A 20881-nucleotide genomic window follows, 5' to 3' on the forward strand; every position below is an offset into this window, starting at 1 on the left:
GGGGCAGAACGACAGATTTGTACCTTGTCAGCTCGGGGATTCAAACTTGCAACCTTCCGGTTACTAGTCCAACGCTCTAACCACTAGGCTACCCTGCCACCCCATGGCTTAAGGACAACAAAGTCAAGGTATTGGAGTGGCCATCACAAAGCCCTGACCTCAATCCTATAGAAGATTTGTGGGCAGAACTGAAAAAGTGTGTGCGAGCAAGGAGGCCTACAAACCTGACTCAGTTACACCAGCTTTGTAAGGAGGAATGGGACAAAATTCACTCAACTTATTGTGGGAAGCATGTGGAAGGCTACCCGAAACGTTTGACCCAGGTTAAACAATTTAAAGGCAATGCTACCAAATACTAATTGAGTGTATGTAAACTTCTGACCCACTGGGAATGTGATGAAAGAAATAAAAGCTGAAATAAATCATTCTCTCTACTATTATTCTGACATTTCACATTCTTAAAATAAAGTGGGGATCCTAACTGACCTAAAACAGGGATTTTTTTCTTGGATTAAATGTCAGGAATTGTGAAAAAATGAGTTTAAATGTATTTGTCTAGAGTGTATTAAACTTCTGACTTCAACTGTAGATGGATGGATGGATGGATAGATGGAAATGTGTGGGTGAAGCCCCAAGAGTTGTTTGTGTTCTTGTAGCTGCCATATTTCCCCCTGGTTCAGACAGCAGTGAATCTCTCTGTGTTGGACACATCTTTTAATATTTTTATCTCATCTATCAACCCCCCTCACCCACTACTCTCTTCAAAACCTCAAAACGTTTCCATGTAAACCTGTTGAAATCACAGGCTGTCTGTTTTTGGCCCATATTTGGTGGCTCAGTCAGTACATTGGGACCACAACCCCCCCCCCCCCCCTTCTCTCTCTTCTTGCTGGCTTTCAGGGTCTGTGAATCAGATTTGTGAGGTGGTCTTTCCTCCTGCTGATCTTTAAATGTACATACTGTATTTAAATACACAGTTAGGCAGTGATGAGGGAAAGTCTTAAACAGACAGATGCCCCTCACATGGAATCACTCTTAATTGTGCATAGCATTTTGATGTTGAATTTGTATTTGAATTAGCATTTTGTGGTTGGTTGATTTAAACTGGGCTCATATAGGCATACATCAAATAAAACAAATAAAGCTTTGAGCTGTGAAGTATTTCAATACACTAATACACTTCACTTCAGTGGACAGTGAATGAATGACTGAATGAATGAATGAATGAAATTAGATTTTCGTGTCAAATTGCCAGTTGGTTGACACACTGTAATAGTTGACACACTGTAATAGTAATAGTTAGATCATTTTTCTTCCTGTGTTCTCTGCAGTGCGCATCACATAAAGAGTATGTCACACCCTGACCTTAGATATCCTTTTAATTCTCTATTTGGTTAGGTCAGGGTGTGGCTAGGGTGGGCAATCTCTGTTTTCTATTTCTTTGTTAGCCTGGTATGGTTCCCAATCAGAGGCAGCTGTCTATCGTTGTCTCTGATTGGGGATCATACTTTGGCAGCTTCTTCCCACCTGTAGTTTGTGGGATCTTGTTTTGGTACTGTGCTGTTTAGCCCTACGAAACTTTACATTTTGTTTGTATTTGTTGCATTTTCGGTGTTCATTTAATAAAATGAAGATGTACCACGCTGCACCTTGGTTCAATGCTTCCATCAACAAGCGTAACAGATAAAAATTTAAAAAAGATTCTAAATCAATACATAATAGTAAATAAGGTTATCCAAACAATAATTGTATCCCTAGAGCAATAACAATAATACATAATACCGACATACATACATACATACTTACATAGATATACAAACATATAAATTCAGAAAAATGAAACAGAAGGCATTTGAACCCAGTCTGGCCATATCAGTAGGCTCCCATGGCCAGCCTTTTACTGGCAGCTGAGAGGAGGCGGATGAGTGATGAGATAAGCTAGATTGTCTGCTGAAAGAATGTGCAGAGCCTTCAGAAAGTATAACACCCTTTGATTTTTCCACATTTTGTTATGTTACAAAGTGGGATTCAAATATATTTAATTGTAATTCTTTTGTCAACTACCAAAAATACTCTAACGTCAAAGTGAAAGGAGAATTCTAACATTTGAAAAAACAAACATGAAAGATAAGTATTCAACCCCCTGAGTCAATACATGTTAGAATCACCTTTGGCAGAGATTACAGCTGTGGGTCTTCCTGGGTAAATCTCTAACAGCTTTCCACAACTGGATTGTGTAAAGATGGCCCATTATTCTTTTCAAAATTCTTCAAGTTCTGTCAAATTGTTTGTTGATCATTGAATACGTTTACATGCACACCAATAATTCAATATTAAACTGATTATGGCAGTAGGCCGAGTATGGCAATAGTTATGTAAACACTTTAACCAATCAATCAAACATATTTATAAAGCCCTTTTTACATCAGCAGATGTCACCACATGCTATACAGAAACCCAGCCTAAAACCCCTAACAGCAAGCAATGCAGATGTACAGTAGAAGCACGGTGGCTAGGAAACACTCCCTAGAAAGGCAGGAACCTAGGAAGAAACCTAGAGAAAACCCAGGCTCTGAGAGGTGGCCAGTCCTCTTCTGGCTGTGCCAGGTGGAGATAGTACATGTCCATTAAGGCCAGATGACCAGCATCGTCATTCAGAGGTTGAGACAGCAGGTGCGGTAGAGAGAGGTAGAATGTCCGGTAAACAGGTCAGGGTTCCATAGTCGCAGGCAGAACAGTTGAAACTGGAGCAGCAGCATGACCAGGTGGACTGGGGACAGCTAGGAGTCATGAGACCAGGTAGTCCTGAGGCATGGTCCTAGGGCTCAGATCCTCTGGGAGGGGAGGAAGAGAGGGAGAGTGAGACAATTAGAGGGAGCACACTTAAATTCACACAGGACACCAGATAAGACAGGATAATTACACCAGATATAAAAGACTGACCATAGGCCCCGGCACATAGACTATTGCAGCATAGATACTGGAGGCCGAGGCAGGGAGGGGGTCAGGGGACACGGTTTACAGTGCATTAGGAAAGTATTCAGACCCCTTGACTTTTTTCAAATGTTGTAAACGTTTTAAACAAACTATTATATTAATCTGACTGTGCATGCAACTGTACACACTGCTAGACAGCCAATTTCAGGTCTTGCCATAGATTTTCAAGCAGATTTAAGTCAAAACTGTAACCTGGTCACTCAGGAACATTCACTGTCTTCTTGGTAAGTAACTCCAGTGTAGATTTGGTCTTGTGTTTTAGGTTATTGTCCTGATGAAAGGTAAATATTTCATCTCCCAGAGTCTGGTGGAAAGCAGACTAAACCAGATTTTCCTCTATAATTTTGCCTGTTGCATTGCTCCATTCCGTTATTTTTTTTTATCCTGAAAAACTCCCCAGTACTTAACAATTACAAACGATTAAATACCCATAACATGATGCAGCCACCACTATGCTTGAAAACATGGAGAGTGGTACACAGTAGTGTGTTGTGTTGGATTTGCTCCAAACATAACACTTTGTATTCAGGACAAGAAGTTAATTGCTTTGCCACATTCTTTTGCAGTATTACTTTGGTGCCTTGTTGCAAACAGGATGCATGTTTTGGAATATTTTTATTCTGTACAGGTTTCCTTTTTTTATTACTCTGTCAGTTACTGTAGGTTAGTATTGCAGAGTAACTACAATGTTGTTAATCCATCCTCAGTTTTCTCCCATCACAGCCATTAAACTCTGTAACTGTTTTAAAGTCACCATTGGCTTCATGGTGAAATCCCTGAGCTGTTTCCTTCCTCTCCGTCAACTGAGTAGGAAGGACGCTTGTATCTTTTTATTGACTGGGTCAATTTATACACCATTCAAAGTGTAATTAATAACTTCACCATGTTCAAAGGGATATTCTTCAATGTCTGCTTCTTCTTTTTTAAATTCAGGCTGTAACACAATAAATAATAGAAGATACTCAAGTAAAAGTGAAAGTCAGCCAGTAAAATACTTATTGAGTAAAAGTATACAAGTATTTGGTTTTAAATATACTTAAGTATCAAAAGTAAAAGTATAAATCATTTAAAATTCCTTATATTAATCAAAACAAAATGTATTTGTCCCATGTATTTGTCACATGTACCGATAAAACAGGTGCAGACCTTGCTGTGAAATGCTTACTTTACAAACCCTTAACCAACGATGCATTTAAGAAAAATAGAGTTAGGAAAATATTTACTAAATAAACTAAAGTAACATAATAAAATAACAATAAGGAGGCAACAGTATATATACGGGGTACAGGTACCTAGTCAATGTTCTGGGGAACAGGTTACTCGAGGTAATTGAGGTAATATGTACATGAACGTAGGAGTAAAGGTGCAAAGCCGACAGCACAATGTTCTTGTTTTAAAGTGTATGGACAGCCAAGTGCACACTCTAACACTCAGACATCATTTACGAAAGATGCATTTGTGTGAAGTGAGTCCAAGGAGGCAGTAGGGACGACCACGTGTTCTCTTGATAAGTGCAAGAATTTGACCATATTCCTGTCCTGCTAAGCATTCAAAATGTACTTTTGGTTGTCAGGGAAAATGTATGGCGTAAAAAGTACAGTATTGTCTTTAAGAACGTAGTGGAGTAAGTAAAAGTTGTCCAAAATAAAAATAGTAAAGTACAGATACCCTCAAAAACTATTTAAATATTACTTTCAAGTATTTTTACTTAAGTACTTTACACCACTGAGTACACTGTGTGTACACAGAATAATACAAATTGTAAAGTACAGATACCCCCAAAAACTATTTAAATATTACTTTCAAGTATTTTTACTGAAGTACTTTACACCACTGAGTACACTGTGTGTACACAGAATAAATAAATAAAACAGCTATGTAGAACAATGATATACCAGGCTGTAAAGTCTCAATAAATGCAGCTATTATTCTCTCAAACTGTTTAGTTTGAATGTTTGGGTTTTTAAATACTTGGGTTTGTTTAAAAAAAAAAAAGCATTTTAAAATAAATCCCATTTCTTACCTATCCACAATAATCATTCATATCACATGTTATTATTGATAGAATATCTCCTCTGCCATATAACATGAGACATTCTTCATATAAAGATTCCAAAATGGCCTTTCCTGTACATTGCACTTGTGCAAATGCTTTCTAAACCCGGCCAGTAGATTTACCAAAACATGCAGCCCCCTGCAATAGTATCACAACATCTGGGCATGCATGAGTATCAGAAGTCAATATAGGTGTCGGGCCATCAATGGAATGTTGTTACATTTTTAGTAATGTGTTGTTCATTTTTATTTTCCGCTGACGGACACTGACGTCAAAGCAAAACTGAAAAGTAGACCGAATTAATTTCTGCTGTGCTTGCTTCTTTGAAACAGACGCCTTATTCCAGTCAGCTGTTTTTGTTATAGTAAGACTGAAACCAACACAAGGTGTGTGTCTTCATAGTGTTTATGCGTATGTGGTGTGGGGAAATGTATGAACTGAATGTGTCCACCTAGTGGATAAAATGTAGTCTACAGTAGTTCAGTTTGTAGACCTTCAAAAAAATGAAAGCCCTATGAACAGATAATTGTGATGCGGATGTTTAGGAGTTTTACGGTAAATACGCGTTGCATCATGGGAGTAATAGTAAAATGGAGGTGCCCGTATGGCATGCATGACTTTATACATGTCGACGCTTTAAAACGTGAATTTCGATTTGTCTATAGTTAATGTACAGCTATTAATGCGTCCCTTTGTTTTGTATTAGATTTTTATTATCATATTAGCTTGACGACTACAAGGTCATAAAGACGTGCAACGCTTCAGGTAAACATGGTCTTGCCCGTTTGCTACGCTAGCTGGCTGAGCTAGCTTAGCTAGGTCAACTTGTAGGCAAAGAGGAACATATTTTTATTTTAGCTACAGTAGCTACCTCTCTTGTTTTTGCAAACATTGTACCTAATATTACACTAGTAGCTAGGTAAGTTACTAGGTTACTAGGCTGTAGCCATATGTTTTTTCGTGTCATGTGCTGTACATTTTCTTATTTAGTTATCTAGTATGTTTTAGCTAGCTATTTTACCTTTCAACAATGACGGACGACCTATGTGTGTATTTCAGGTGAGCCATGTCTCTGTTGAGAGGGTGGCTGAAGGCTGGGGTGTCTCTTTGCCACTCCACACTACAAACAACCAGACAGATAGGCACTGGTATGTGTATAATACATTGAAATGCAGATGCAATGTTTTGTAGCTGCTGTAAATGTCATAATAGGCCTATTTTGTGAGCTCACAATTTTCCAACCAGGGCCCTGTGAATTTGATGCGTAACAGTACACTGAAACATTAGGCATCATACAATCGTTGTTTATACTGTAGCATTAGTCATTAGTTATTCTTGTCAATTTAACATTCTATTGGTACTGGAAGTAGCCCAGCTAATGCTAAAATGTGTGTTACAGGTGTGTGCTGTCCAGTCCGTATGAATGCCATTCCTGAGCTGAAGAAGGTGGACAGGTGGACTGAGAAGAGGAGCATGTTTGGGGTTTATGACAACATAGGAATTTTAGGTAATTGAGAAGTTATCAGCATCAAATCATACCTCATTTGTAAGTCGCTCTGGATAAGAGCGTCTGCTAAATGACTTAAATGTAAATGTAATTTGACCTGATGTTAAGACATTGAGTTGATGCATAACTTTCATATCTTTATGAAAGTGCTGCCCAGTCTCTTGGGACTCTAACCATATCAGCAACATGACACTGTCCTCTGGACGAACTTAAAATATACTCTTGGTTACCAGGTAGATATGAAAATGGGCACATGATGAAAATGTCACTTTTGCCCCCCTACTAAAAATGTAATGTAAGGCTTTTGCCATATTGCCAGTTGATACAAAAGGGTACAGAGCTGTCTTTTTGGGGTTAAACCAATTCCAGCACCATGGCACTGTCCACAAGTGCTGCCCAGTCTCTAGAGGGGGTCAAACCATTTCAGCACCATGGCACTGTCCACAAGTACTGCCCAATCCATGAGGCTAAAACCATTTCAGTTTCAGCGACATGCTGCTGTCCACAAGTGCTGTCCAGTTTCTATGGGGTTTGACCCATTTCAGCACCATTGCACTGTTCAGAAATACATAGGCACGTGTCGAACTACACACACACACTCTCTCCTATAACAGGCCTTACATCTCTAATGCGTTGTCTGTAGGTGACTTCAAAGCCCACCCTAAGGATCTGATCGTCGGGCCAGTCTGGGTGAAGGGTTTCCGTGGCAATGAGCTGCAGCGTCTGACGAGGAAGAAGAGGATGGTAGGAGACAGGATGATGACGCAGGACAAACATGATATGGAGAAGAGGATCCGCTTCCTCTATCGACACTTCAACCGCTTTGGGAAACATCGCTGATCTGATCTGGGGCTGAGCGGTCTGGCTAACAATGCTAATCTACTACTGTACTAACAACCTGCTCACTGGACCACATTCAGACTCTAAAGAGAGAAATGTGAGCTACTCAGTTATGCCACTTATATTTAAATCAGTCCCTTATTTTCACCATTTGGTAAGAGGAAGCTGATTGTACATTTTCTGTTAAGTTGACAGCTGGAAAATGTTGGATTCATTTAGTATTGTTAGCACTAAATCAATACGCACATCTGTAAAATACAAGTTTTGAACCACACAAAAATGTGATGCTCTATGGTCGGTTAAAATTATCACATTGGGGACTAATGTAAGTCATGTTGTGGGTATACCATGTGTTGTGTAAGATGATAATAAACAGAAGCTCATTACATTTGAGTGATTTTTATTGTAAGCCTACATTAGTATTTGACCTTAAGGTAGTTAGTTATTTTTACCTAAATTATTGATCCATGTGAATGTGCCTATAGCAGTAATTGATATATATATATATTCAATAATCAATCAGTTAACCAAATATTATATTTGACTAAGCATTCCACATATTAAATTGCCCCACGGCGTGGCTAGCACGTTTTCAATGCAACCGACGACCGGGTTATATTGATCCATACCACAGCTCACTGCTGTGCAATAACGTTTGCACTGCGTCCTCTCATTTTGTATTAATGTACTAAAGAGGAATAACCGAGTTGTGGTCATGATGAAACGAGTAACTCAAACAGGGACAGATAGTGAGTAGTCTACAACTGGGTGTTCGTGAGAGGCCTTGTCGTCCTGGTGGAGAAGGGAGCACTTACAAGCCAGAGCGCGTGTGTGGGGGGTTGCGGAGTCAACATTCTGTACCAAGCAATGTACCGCAGTGTCGTCCTGCCGCCCTATCCGACACAGAGAAAACTGCAGTACTGCAAAGTGTGGAGAGAGAGAAAGGGGAGCGCAAGAAAGAGGAGGGAGGGGGCTGGGAAAGAGGTACCGCACCATCGTTATGAGTCCAACTGGAGAGAGAGAGAGAGAGAGAGAGAGAGAGGGGAAGGGGAGCGACGCATTATTGCAGTATAGTGCCATCACACAAACACACTAACGAAATTAGCGCACTAAACCCACAAACCGACACACACAGATACGCTTCCACACACTCGCCGGGAGAGGGGGAACAACGGTGGTAGATAATTCTGAAATTAGACCACCGGAAAATAGTGAAATTATATAATTGGGTAATCTAAAGGAACATGAAATCAGTTGTGTTTAGTTTTGAAGGGGAACGTGCAACCTAAACCATTGGTGTGATTTTGTGCATCTCGACTCAGCATTCTTGGAATATCACGACTTCTCTTGCATAGATTTATTATCTAAAGAAATTCGCCAAGCATCCTTGGATTTATCTCTTATGGATTTTACGAACTGAAATTGAGAATCTGTGCATCAGCCGTATTCACTTTCAATCTCTTGTTCCGCTGCCTTTCTTCGAGCGAATTATTACCCGACGCTTGCCTGGGTATTGCAGTACTTTGGGGATGACTTGCGGTGCTAAAGCATTGCTTTGAGATTACTGCATCAGCTTCTGCATCCGTTTGTTATTAACGCATCCATTTAATCAGTCGAGTCTCTGAGGTTCTGGACATCTTTGGACGACAGCAGAGGTTTTTCCCATTGCTTTTTTGTGATTTCGCTTTTTAAATTTTTGACTTCAGACCCTTCCTTCGCCCTTCGTCTCTCGCGCTCTCTCTCTCGCCCCCCTCCCCTACCCCCACCGCTCACTGACAGTGAGTCAGTTCCAAGCAGCTGCATAGAAGATGTGAGTATCAATGCAGGGCTTCCTCTTTTTTACTTATTCTATTGATTTGTTCTATTCACTAAACATGTTTTATTCTAATATGTTGAGTATTTATATCATGTTGTCAGGCTCTTTCTATGCTCTAATGATTTGTTCTAGCTTAATGTATTTTGCTGACGCAAGTCTTTTTCCGACACATCAGTTCTGAATGATGGATCTCGTCTACTGTAGTGGATTACCCTCAGTCCTCTTCTGGGCTTCAAAATAAATTCATTTTTTGAATGATTATTTTAATTAATAATTGGCTTATTTCAGCTGAAATTATGTTTTCTTTCTTTATACTATGGGGTTTGAACCATATGGTTCTAGGGACTTCCAGGTATTCAAATGTCTGTGAAGTATTAGAAAATCAATATCAATGTGAACGGATTGGTCTGAGCTGAGGCTAAGACTGTGCAGGATGTTTGTCTTCTTCTCCTGTTACAGGAGGAAATACAGTAGGGTGCTACGCATGACATCTGGGATGTTTGTCTTCTTCTCCTGTTACAGGAGGAAATACAGTAGGGTGCTACGCATGACATCTGGGATGTTTGTCTTCTTCTCCTGTTACAGGAGGAAATACAGTAGGGTGCTACGCATGACATCTGGGATGTTTGTCTTCTTCTCCTGTTACAGGAGGAAATACAGTAGGGTGCTACTCATGACATCTGGGATGTTTGTCTTCTTCTCCTGTTACAGGAGGAAATACAGTAGGGTGCTACGCATGACATCTGGGATGTTTGTCTTCTTCTCCTGTTACAGGAGGAAATACAGTAGGGTGCTACTCATGACATCTGGGATGTTTGTCTTCTTCTCCTGTTACAGGAGGAAATACAGTAGGGTGCTACGCATGACATCTGGGATGTTTGTCTTCTTCTCCTGTTACAGGAGGAAATACAGTAGGGTGCTACGCATGACATCTGGGATGTTTGTCTTCTTCTCCTGTTACAGGAGGAAATACAGTAGGGTGCTACGCATGACATCTGGGATGTTTGTCTTCTTCTCCTGTTACAGGAGGAAATACAGTAGGGTGCTACTCATGACATCTGGGATGTTTGTCTTCTTCTCCTGTTACAGGAGGAAATACAGTAGGGTGCTACGCATGACATCTGGGATGTTTGTCTTCTTCTCCTGTTACAGGAGGAAATACAGTAGGGTGCTACGCATGACATCTGGGATGTTTGTCTTCTTCTCCTGTTACAGGAGGAAATACAGTAGGGTGCTACGCATGACATCTGGGATGTTTGTCTTCTTCTCCTGTTACAGGAGGAAATACAGTAGGGTGCTACTCATGACATCTGGGATGTTTGTCTTCTTCTCCTGTTACAGGAGGAAATACAGTAGGGTGCTACGCATGACATCTGGGATGTTTGTCTTCTTCTCCTGTTACAGGAGGAAATACAGTAGGGTGCTACGCATGACATCTGGGATGTTTGTCTTCTTCTCCTGTTACAGGAGGAAATACAGTACGGTGCTACGCATGACATCTGGGATGTTTGTCTTCTTCTCCTGTTACAGGAGGAAATACAGTAGGGTGCTACGCATGACATCTGGGATGTTTGTCTTCTTCTCCTGTTACAGGAGGAAATACAGTAGGGTGCTACGCATGACATCTGGGATGTTTGTCTTCTTCTCCTGTTACAGGAGGAAATACAGTAGGGTGCTACGCATGACATCTGGGATGAGACTGTCCTGCACCTGCAGTATAGAACAAGTTCATGCCTTTCAAATGATGGCTATATTCTTCATGCAATAGTTGCCTGTACTGTATATTTTCAATAGTCTGAGTCAGGACCAACACCCACATAGGAGTCCATGGAGGCTGTCTGTGTTAGAACGCTCCCCCTCTCACCCCTCCCCTTTCCCTCATCACCCCTCCCCCCTCTCTTTCGCCTTCTCTGAACCAAATTAGTTGTTTGCCCCATCTTTTAACCCTTCTTAGTTTTCTCTCTATTCTCTCCTTTTATTCCCTTTCTCCTTATCCCTCTCTCTTAATCTCCCTCTTCTCTCCAATATCTCCTGTTCACCATCTCTACAGCCCCCCTTACTTTTCTTTTGGCCTTTCCTCTCATCCTCCTCTTCTTATCTCCATCTTGCTTAATCTGACTCTCTCTCTCATCTCTCTCTGTCCCCCTCTCCACTCTCTTTCTTTCTTTCTTTCTCTCTCTCTCTCTCTCTCTCTCTCTCTCTCTCTCTCTCTCTCTCTCTCTCTCTCTCTCTCTCTCTCTCTCTCTCTCTCTCTCTCTCTCTCTCTCTTTCTTTCTTTCTTTCTTTCTTTCTTTCTTTCTTTCTTTCTTTCTTTCTTTCTTTCTTTCTTTCTTTCTTTCTTTCTTTCTTTCTTTCTTTCTTTCTTTCTTTCTTTCTTTCTTTCTCTCTCTCTCTCTCTCTCTCTCTCTCTCTCTCTCTCTCTCTCTCTCTCTCTCTCTCTCTCTCTCTCTCTCTCTCTCGTTCTGTCTCTCTCTCTCTCTCTCTCGTTCTGTCTCTCCCCCTCTCTCTCGTTCTGTCCCCCCCTCTCTCTCTCTCTCTCTCGTTCTGTCTCTCTCTCTCTCTCTCTCTCTCTCTCTCTCTCTCTCTCTCTCTCTCTCTCTCTCTCTCTCTCTCTCTCTCTCTCTCTCGTTCTGTCTCTCTCTCTCTCTCTCTCTCTCTCTCTCTCTCTCTCTCTCTCTCTCTCTCTCTCTCTCTCTCTCTCTCGTTCTGTCTCCCCCCTCTCTCTCGTTCTGTCCCCCCCCTCTCTCTCTCTCTCTCTCTCGTTCTCTCTCTCTCTCTCTCTCTCTCTCTCTCTCTCTCTCTCTCTCTCTCTCTCTCTCTCTCTCTCTCTCTCTCTCTCTCTCTCTCTCTCTCTCACTCTCGTTCTGTCTCTCCCCCCTCTCTCTCTCGTTCTGCCCCCCTCTCTCTCTCGTTCTGTCCCTCCCCCCCTCTCTCCTTCTCTCTGTCTCAGGGAGGCATCTATCCCATGTACAACTCTGACTTTATCCCCTTTATTCTCCTCACCAACAGCTTTGCTCCTTTCTGTACCTCATCATTCATCTTTCTAATGCATCGCATTAGTGAAAACCAAGACTGTTCTCAGGGCATTCTCCCACTATTCTATGAAAAGTCACTTCTGTTAGTCAAAACTGACAGACCTGCCCCGAGAACAGTCTTGGTTTCCACTAATGCGATATAGCCTCCCCAATACACTTCCTCTCCCTCTTCCCCTCTCTTGCTTCCAATTCCTTCCTTTAGCTCATATCCCTTATTTCCTCCTCCTCCTCTTTCCACTCTCCTCATTATACCTGCCCTTCTGTGTTTTTAAACTTTTAATCTGAATGTCTTTTATCACTGAGTACTGTTATCAAGGGTTATTTTTTTTAAAGATAGAGTTACAACACCTCTAAAATGTAGTTTTTTCAGCTTGACTGCTAAATGTAAAATGTTCTCCTCCTCCCCTTCCCCCTCTCCCTCACATCTGTCCCTTCTCTTCCTCTCCCCTTTCTCATCTCTCCATTTATTTTTCTTCCCCTTCCTCATCTCTCTTCCCGTCTCCCTCCTTCCCCCCCGCCTATCCCTCGCTTTCCCATCACTTCTCCTCTCTGACCCTTCCTACCTCTCTCCCCTTCCCAGGTCTGCCCCAGACGCTGCTCCCCCAACTGGACCTCCCGGAGCCCCAGGGGCCCCAGGAGCAGATGGAGCCCCAGGTGGAGGGCCCCCACCCCCTCCTCCCAACACCTCCAGCAACCGCAGGCTACAACAGACACAGGCCCAAGTGGAGGAGGTGAGCTAATGTGACAAGCACATACAGTACCAACCAACCTGCTCCGGGTTTTGATACCATGCTCCTAACAGTACTCCCACTCGTGCCAAACCATATAGTACAACATTTTAAACTACAGCAAGTAGCTAGCTTGTCAATCTGGGATTGACGTCACAGCATGAGACAACTAGCAGCAATTAGGTCAGATCTGGGCTGCATTTCCAGTTACTCCCTACACTCATTCACTCTCCTTGGTGTAAGCAACAGCGCCACCTAGTTTCCCCCTTTTTGCTTTCATTTATTCAGTTCAATGAAATAGGGGAAGGGAAGGAATGAGGGCAGAAGTAAAGGAAGAACCTTCTGGACTGAAATGCAGTCCCAAGTCAAGCTGTAGAAACAGAGCTGACATTCTTTGATTGTTGGGAAATCTAAAAATAGAGTAGCATGCTCAAATCTACAATGCAATTTGATTTGTTTTACGATTTATTTCAGTAATGCTTTGGCTATCCAGTCTCCGTCAGGGTGTGGGGGTGTGGCTTTCTGGGATCAACATGATATTCCATCGACCTGAAAACATGAATTTGTCATTTTATTGCTGTGTGTTTGTGGTGTGTGCATAATTTTATTTATTTATTTATTCACCTTTATCTAACCAAGTAGGCTAGTTGAGAACAAGTTCTCATTTGCAACTGCGACCTGGCCAATATAAAGCATAGCAGTGTTGACAGACAACACAGAGTTACACATGGAGTAAACAATTAACAAGTCAATAACACAGTAGAAACAAAGGGGAGTCTATATACAATGTGTGCAAAAGGCATGAGGAGGTAGGGGAATAATTACAATTTTGCAGATTAACACTGGAGTGATAAATGATCAGATGGTCATGTACAGGTAGAGATATTGGTGTGCAAAGAGCAGAAAAGTAAATAAATAAAAACAGTATGGGGATGAGGTAGGTGAAAATGGGTGGGCTATCTACCAATAGACTATGTACAGCTGCAGCGATCGGTTAGCAGCTCAGATCGCTGATGTTTGAAGTTGGTGAGGGAGATAAAAGTCTCCAACTTCAGCGATTTTTGCAATTCGTTCCAGTCACAGGCAGCAGAGTACTGGAACGAAAGGCAGCCAAATGAGGTGTTGGCTTTAGGGATGATCAGTGAGATACACCTGCTGGAGCGCGTGCTACAGATGGGTGTTGCCATCGTGACCAGTGAACTGAGATAAGGCGGAGCTTTACCTAGCATGGACTTGTAGATGACCTGGAGCCAGTGGGTCTGGCGACAAATATGGAGCGAGGGCCAGCCGACTCGAGCATACAAGTCGCAGTGGTGGGTGGTATAAGGTGCTTTAGTGACAAAACGGATGGCACTGTGATAAACTGCATCCAGTTTGCTGAGTAGAGTGTTGGAAGCCATTTTGTAGATGACATCGCCGAAGTCGAGGATCGGTAGGATAGTCAGTTTTACTAGGGTAAGCTTGGCGGCGTGAGTGAAGGAGGCTTTGTTGCGGAATAGAAAGCCGACTCTTGATTTGATTTTCGATTGGAGATGTTTGATATGAGTCTGGAAGGAGAGTTTGCAGTCTAGCCAGACACCTAGGTACTTATAGATGTCCACATATTCAAGGTCGGAACCATCCAGGGTGGTGATGCTAGTCGGGCATGCGGGTGCAGGCAGCGATCGGTTGAAAAGCATGCATTTGGTTTTACTAGCGTTTAAGAGCAGTTGGAGGCCACGGAAGGAGTGTTGTATGGCATTGAAGCTCGTTTGGAGGTTAGATAGCACAGTGTCCAATGACGGGCCGAAAGTATATAGAATGGTGTCGTCTGCGTAGAGGTGGATCAGGGAATCGCCCGCAGCAAGAGCAACATCATTGATATATACAGAGAAAAGAATCAGCCCGAAAATTGAACCCTGTGGCACCCCCATGGAGACTGCCAGAGGACCGGACAGCATGCCCTCCGATTTGACACACTGAACTCTGTCTGCAAAGTAATTGGTGAACCAGGCAAGGCAGTCATCCGAAAAACCGAGGCTACTGAGTCTGCCGATAAGAATATGGGAAATGTTGTAACAACTATTCCAAAATACAATACCCAAGATATCAATTTGGCTAGCATAAAATACAACATGGCTAGCATACAATACAACATGGCTAGCATACAATACAACATGGCTAGCATACGATACAACATGGCTAGCATAAAATACAACATGGCTAGCATACAATACAACATGGCTAGCATACAATACAACATGGCTAGCATACGATACAACATGGCTAGCATACGATACAACATGGCTAGCATACAATACAACATGGCTAGCATACAATACAACATGGCTAGCATACAATACAACATGGCTAGCATACAATACAACATGGCTAGCATACAATACAACATGGCTAGCATACGATACAACATGGCAAGCATACAATACAACATGGCTAGCATACGATACAACATGGCTAGCATACGATACAACATGGCTGTCTATGATGATGTTTTATTTATTCTATTTTTATGGCCAACGTTATGTTATCTATTAACATAAATTGATCAACCATGTATTTTCTTTATGTTAGTAATGGACTGCACTGCAGCTTGGGAATGGTTTCATGCTGTATTAAATTGTGTGATGTGGGCTTCTATGGCTCGGGATGTCAGTAAATTCCTCTCCTCTCCTCTCCTCTCCTCTCTCCACCTACCCCTCTCTTCCCTCTCCTCTTCTCTTCTCTTCTCTTCCCTCTCCTCTCCCCACCTACCCCTCTCCTCTCCCCACCTACCCCTCTCCTCTCCTCTCCTCTCCTCTCCTCTCCTCTCCTCTCCTCTCCTCTCCTCTCCTCTCCTCTCCTCTCCTCTCCTCTCCTCTCCTCTCCTCTCCTCTCCTCTCCTCTCCTCTCCTCTCCTCTTCTCTTCTCTTCTCTTCCCTCTCCTCTCCCCACCTACCCCTCTCCTCTCCCCACCTACCCCTCTCCTCTCCTCTCCTCTCCTCTCCTCTCCTCTCCTCTCCTCTCCTCTCCTCTCCTCTCCTCTCCTCTCCTCTCCTCTCCTCTCCTCTCCTCTCCTCTCCTCTCCTCTCCTCTCCTCTCCTCTCCTCTCCTCTCCTCTCCTCTCCTCTCCCTCCTCTCCCCTCCCCCTCTCCTCTCCTCTCCTCTCCTCTCCTCTCCTCTCCTCTCCCTCCCTCTCCTCTCCTCTCCTCTCCTCTCCTCTCCCTCTCTCCTCTCCTCTCCTCTCCTCTCCTCTCCTCTCCTCTCCTCTCCTCTCCTCTCCAGGTGGTGGATATTATGCGGGTGAATGTGGACAAGGTTCTGGAGAGGGACCAGAAGCTGTCGGAGCTGGATGACAGAGCGGATGCTCTCCAGGCTGGGGCCTCCCAGTTCGAGAGCTGTGCAGCCAAACTCAAGAGCAAATACTGGTGGAAAAACGCAAAGGTAATGACAGTGATCAAGGATTATATTGTCATTCACATTAGCAGACACTTTCATCCAAAAGGACTTAAAATGATCATATTCAGGAGAATTGCAAGGTAATGGTAATATTGATAATGAATGTAATAGGGTTATTTAGCCAACTCTTTCCATCCATACAAGATGTCTGTCTATGACAGGGTAGCCTAGTGGTTAGAGCGTTGGGCTAGTAACCGGAAGGTTGCAAGTTAAAATCCCCGAGCTGACAAGGTACAAATCTGTCGTTCTGCCCCTGAACAGTTAACCCACTGATCCTAGGCCGTCATTGAAAATAAGAATTTGTTCTTAACTGACTTGCCTAGTTAAATAAAGGTAAAATAAATAAGAAAGTGACAGTGTACTGTCATATATTCAAGTTAACATATATATCCAGTGTACTGTATGTGGCCCATGATGGAATCATTCAGAGCCTGTGGTGGTGTTGCAACGCCAGTAACATGCTCCACCAACCAGTACCACGCTCCACCAACCAGTACCATGCGCCACCAACCAGTACCATGCTCCACCAACCAGTACCATGCTCCACCAACCAGTACCACGCTCCACCAACCAGTACCATGCTCCACCAACCAGTACCACGCTCCACCAACCAGTAACATGCTCCACCAACCAGTACCATGCGCCACCAACCAGTACCATGCTCCACCAACCAGTACCATGCTCCACCAACCAGTACCACGCTCCACCAACCAGTAACATGCTCCACCAACCAGTAACATGCTCCACCAACCAGTACCATGCTCCACCAACCAGTACCATGCTCCACCAACCAGTACCACGCTCCACCAACCAGTACCATGCTCCACCAACCAGTACCACGCTCCACCAACCAGTACCATGCGCCACCAACCAGTACCATGCTCCACCAACCAGTACCACGCTCCACCAACCAGTAACATGCTCCACCAACCAGTACCATGCGCCACCAACCAGTACCATGCTCCACCAACCAGTACCATGCTCCACCAACCAGTACCATGCGCCACCAACCAGTACCATGCTCCACCAACCAGTACCACGCTCCACCAACCAGTAACACGCTCCACCAACCAGTACCATGCGCCACCAACCAGTACCACGCTCCACCAACCAGTACCACACTCCACCAACCAACTGAGCCATTGAGGTGCAGGGCGCTGAGGCGAACACACAGCGTCTGTCCCTGGAACGCTGTCACCCCCCTTTCCTGTGCACTAATCCCCTAATTAGCGTCTGTGGGCGAGAGGAGCGGCGCTCCGGGGAATGGGGAAATAGGGAGGCTCTCACTGCAGAGTTTTCTCTACATGCAGTTATTCTTATTAATTGCATAGCAATAGCACCACAAATACACTGACTGGACACAAGGGAGTGTGATGAAATGTTACGCTCTGCTTTTTGTGTTTGTCATCGTGCTGGGTTGGTGTGTGTGTGTGTGTGTGTGTGTGTGTGTGTGTGTGTGTGTGTGTGTGTGTGTGTGTGTGTGTGTGTGTGTGTGTGTGTGTGTGTGTGTGTGTGTGTGTGTGTGTGTGTGTGTGTGTGCATATGTGTGTGTGTGTTTTTGGTCAGCAGGACTAACGTTAATCCGCAGAGACTTCATCCCTGGATAAAAAACACATGTTTAATCATCCTGAGGAAAATCGATCAGGTTTATTAACGAGAAGAATAAAGAAAGCCTTTAACTCTCCATTTGCTTTTCTTTCCAGATGATGATCATTATGGGTATCATTGGAGTTCTTGTGGTCGGAGTCCTTTTCTGTAAGTACCATTATTCACTTTCCCCTATTACCATTCATTGATACCCACTCGCATGTAGCCAGTTAGAAGGCATATGAATTATTGTGCAGATTAAATGAATGTCCATACTTCTGTATCGCATTAGCGGATACTCACACTGCTCTCAGGGCAGGTCTGCCGGTTTGATTAGCAGAAGTGACTTTTCGTAGCTGGTTAGGAGAATTAATGTGGCAGGTTAGGAGAATTAGGTTAAAGTTAGGAAAATGGTTAGGGTTAGGAAAATGGTAAGGGTTAGCTAAAATGCTAACAATATCTAGCTGCAGCCAGGCCTGTCCTGAGAACAGTCTTGGTTTCCACTAATGCAATTCTGAATCCATACTAGTCAAGTGCAGTAGATATTAAGGCGAAGGACACAGCTATAATCAGTGTGCACTTATAACAGGCCCAGGTCTGCCCTGCTCTGACGGTCTCCTAATGCCTACTCTTATGTCAATAATTCATGACAACTTATTACAGTACATGATAAGGCCTCTGTTACCAGTCATTCAGTAGAAACAACACATGTGTATATGTAGCCCACTGAATGCAAAGATCATTATTTAGCTGTAAACACATTGTTAGATGTATCTTCAGTTTGTGATTTAGGAACCCATAAATCTGCTGACACAATTATTGAATGATCTCTCTCCCCCTCTTTCTCTTTCTCCCTACCCCCCTCTACCCTTTATATATCCCTCTCTCTTTCTCCCTACCCCTCTACCCCTTATATATCCACCTCTCCCCCTCTTTCTCCCTACCCCCTCTACCCTTTATATATCCCTCTCTCTCCCCCTGTCTCTTTCTCCCTACCCCCCTCTACCCTTTATATATCCCTCTCTCTCTTTCTCCCTACCCCCTCTACCCTTTATATATCCCTCTCTCTCCCCCTGTCTCTTTCTCTCTACCCCCTCTACCCTTTATATATCCCTCTCTCTCTTTCTCCCTACCCCATCTACCCTTTATCTATCCACCTCTCCCCCTCTTTCTCCCTCCCCCTCTACCCTTTATATATCCACCTCTCCCCCTCTTTCTCCCTACCCCCTCTACCCTTTATATATCCCTCTCTCTCTCTCCCTACCCCCTCTACGCTTTATATATCCCTCTCTCTCGTTCTCCCTACCCCCTCTACCCTTTATATATCCCTCTCTCCCCCTCTTTATCCCTACCCCCTCTACCCTTTATATATCCCTCTCTCTCCCCCATCTCTTTCTCCCTACCCTTTATATATCCCTCTCTCTCCCCCCTGTCTCTTTCTCCCTACCCCCCTCTACCCTTTATATATCCCTCTCTCTCTTTCTCCCTACCCCCTCTACCCTTTATATATCCCTCTCTCCCCCTCTTTATCTCTACCCCCTCTACCCTTTATATGTCCCTCTCTCCCCCCATCTCTTTCTCCCTACCCTTTATATATCCCTCTCTCTCCCTCTCTTTCACTTTCTCCCTACCCCCTCTACCCTTTATATATCCCTCTCTCTCCCTCTCGCTCTCCATCTTTCTCATAGTGTACTTCTTCTATTGAGTAATCCCAGCGTGGCAGGACAGACATGAGAGCGGAATAGAAGAGAAGAAGAAAACTAAATCGACCCAGATCCAAACTCCAGTCCCGTCCCCTTTATCCTCCACACCAGGTCTTCCATCTAGCACTTAAACATGACGCTAGTGTGTAGATGTTGTTGCTCTCTTTTCTCTTCGTCCTCCTGCCCTTCTTTTTGATCCATCTTTCTTCCTCTGTTTTGGCGTGCTGTCTCACTCACTCTCTCCTGCCTCTGCGTCTCATACATTATTGAAGTGTGCAGTAGGGAAAGAGAGAGCAGGAAGGGAATGAAGGAGGGACGAGATAAGAAACCCCCTGTGACACAGGGACAGAGAGGACAGGAGCATACTGTAGGGAAAGAGAGAGAGAGAGAGAGAGAGAGAAAGCAGGAAGAAGTGAAAGAGAGAGAGAGAGAAAGCAGGAAGAAGTGAAAGAGAGAGAGCATGGAGAGAGAGAGGGAGTGCAAGGAGAGAGCATGGAGAGAGAGAGGGAGTGCAAGGAGAGAGCATGGAGAGAGAGAGGGAGTGCAAGGAGAGAGCATGGAGAGAGAGAGGGAGTGCAAGGAGAGAGCATGGAGAGAGAGAGGGAGTGCAAGGAGAGAGCAGCAGAGAAGCAGTTCTTTCTATCCAGATACGCCAGAGCTTGTTGGTGTTACCTTTTGGAGAGCTGACATACAGTACCTAACAACCCCTCCTGATCCCCTACCTCATACCACTACCATTATAAACACTACTTACTAATACAAGGTCATGTTTAAGAGTATGATCATTTTGTCATGTGTGTGTGTGTGTGTACTTGTGATCCAAATCAGTGTAGCCAGTAGCTTTTTCCAGGGTTAGTTGATGTAGGCCTTGACAGTAGCTTTTTCCAGGGTTAGTTGATGTAGGCCTTGACAGGCATTCCTGCCTTTTCCTTTACCTCCCTCTTCCTCTCACTCGCTGACTGTGGTGTTTAAGAGAGAGAGAGAGAGGGAATAAGAAAAGCCAGGAAGGATACTGGAAAAGGCAGAAACCACTTTTGGGACACTGACTTTTAGTATATCTTTATTCTTGTACCACAGACAGACAGACGGACAGTTAGCTATATTGACATTGACAGACAGAAACAGACAGTCTGTACCTACATAGACTATTCTTTCAGGAGTGCAGACAAAAGTCTAT

General features: G+C 43.6%; 2 protein-coding genes across 3 annotated transcripts; both read left to right on the forward strand.

Annotated features, from left to right (window-relative positions):
- The first annotated feature begins 5618 nt into the window (after positions 1-5618).
- On the forward strand, positions 5619-7786 carry mrpl51 (mitochondrial ribosomal protein L51). Of its 2 annotated transcripts, none has more exons than XM_046315333.1 (4): positions 5619-5818; positions 6113-6201; positions 6453-6560; positions 7204-7786. In XM_046315333.1, exons 2-4 carry the CDS (start codon positions 6120-6122, stop codon positions 7398-7400), a joined length of 387 nt encoding a protein of 128 aa, XP_046171289.1. In that variant the 5' UTR covers positions 5619-5818; positions 6113-6119; the 3' UTR covers positions 7401-7786. The 2 variants fall into 2 exon arrangements, with proteins under 2 accessions (XP_046171289.1, XP_046171288.1); XM_046315332.1 differs by having other exon boundaries at positions 5634-5972.
- A 621-nt stretch (positions 7787-8407) lies between these two features.
- LOC124004721 (vesicle-associated membrane protein 1-like) lies at positions 8408-20171 on the forward strand. The gene is made up of 5 exons (XM_046313443.1): positions 8408-9210; positions 12832-12982; positions 16241-16399; positions 18118-18169; positions 19690-20171. Coding segments are annotated over exons 1-5 (381 nt in total). The 5' UTR covers positions 8408-9208; the 3' UTR covers positions 19707-20171.
- The last annotated feature ends 710 nt before the right edge of the window (positions 20172-20881 follow it).

Source organism: Oncorhynchus gorbuscha, linkage group LG19 (assembly GCF_021184085.1).
Source record: "Oncorhynchus gorbuscha isolate QuinsamMale2020 ecotype Even-year linkage group LG19, OgorEven_v1.0, whole genome shotgun sequence".
Lineage (NCBI taxonomy): Eukaryota > Metazoa > Chordata > Actinopteri > Salmoniformes > Salmonidae > Oncorhynchus > Oncorhynchus gorbuscha.

Coding starts and splice junctions, on each gene's coding strand:
- LOC124004721 (XM_046313443.1), top strand. Junction 12,983..16,240: donor CACAGGCCCAAGTGGAGGAG/GTGAGCTAATGT, acceptor TCTCCTCTCCAG/GTGGTGGATATTATGCGGGT. Junction 16,400..18,117: donor ACTGGTGGAAAAACGCAAAG/GTAATGACAGTG, acceptor TTTTCTTTCCAG/ATGATGATCATTATGGGTAT.
- mrpl51 (XM_046315333.1), top strand. CDS start 6,120: ATGTCTCTGTTGAGAGGGTGGCTGAAGGCTGGGGTGTCTCTTTGCCAC. Junction 6,202..6,452: donor AACCAGACAGATAGGCACTG/GTATGTGTATAA, acceptor TGTGTGTTACAG/GTGTGTGCTGTCCAGTCCGT. Junction 6,561..7,203: donor TGACAACATAGGAATTTTAG/GTAATTGAGAAG, acceptor CGTTGTCTGTAG/GTGACTTCAAAGCCCACCCT.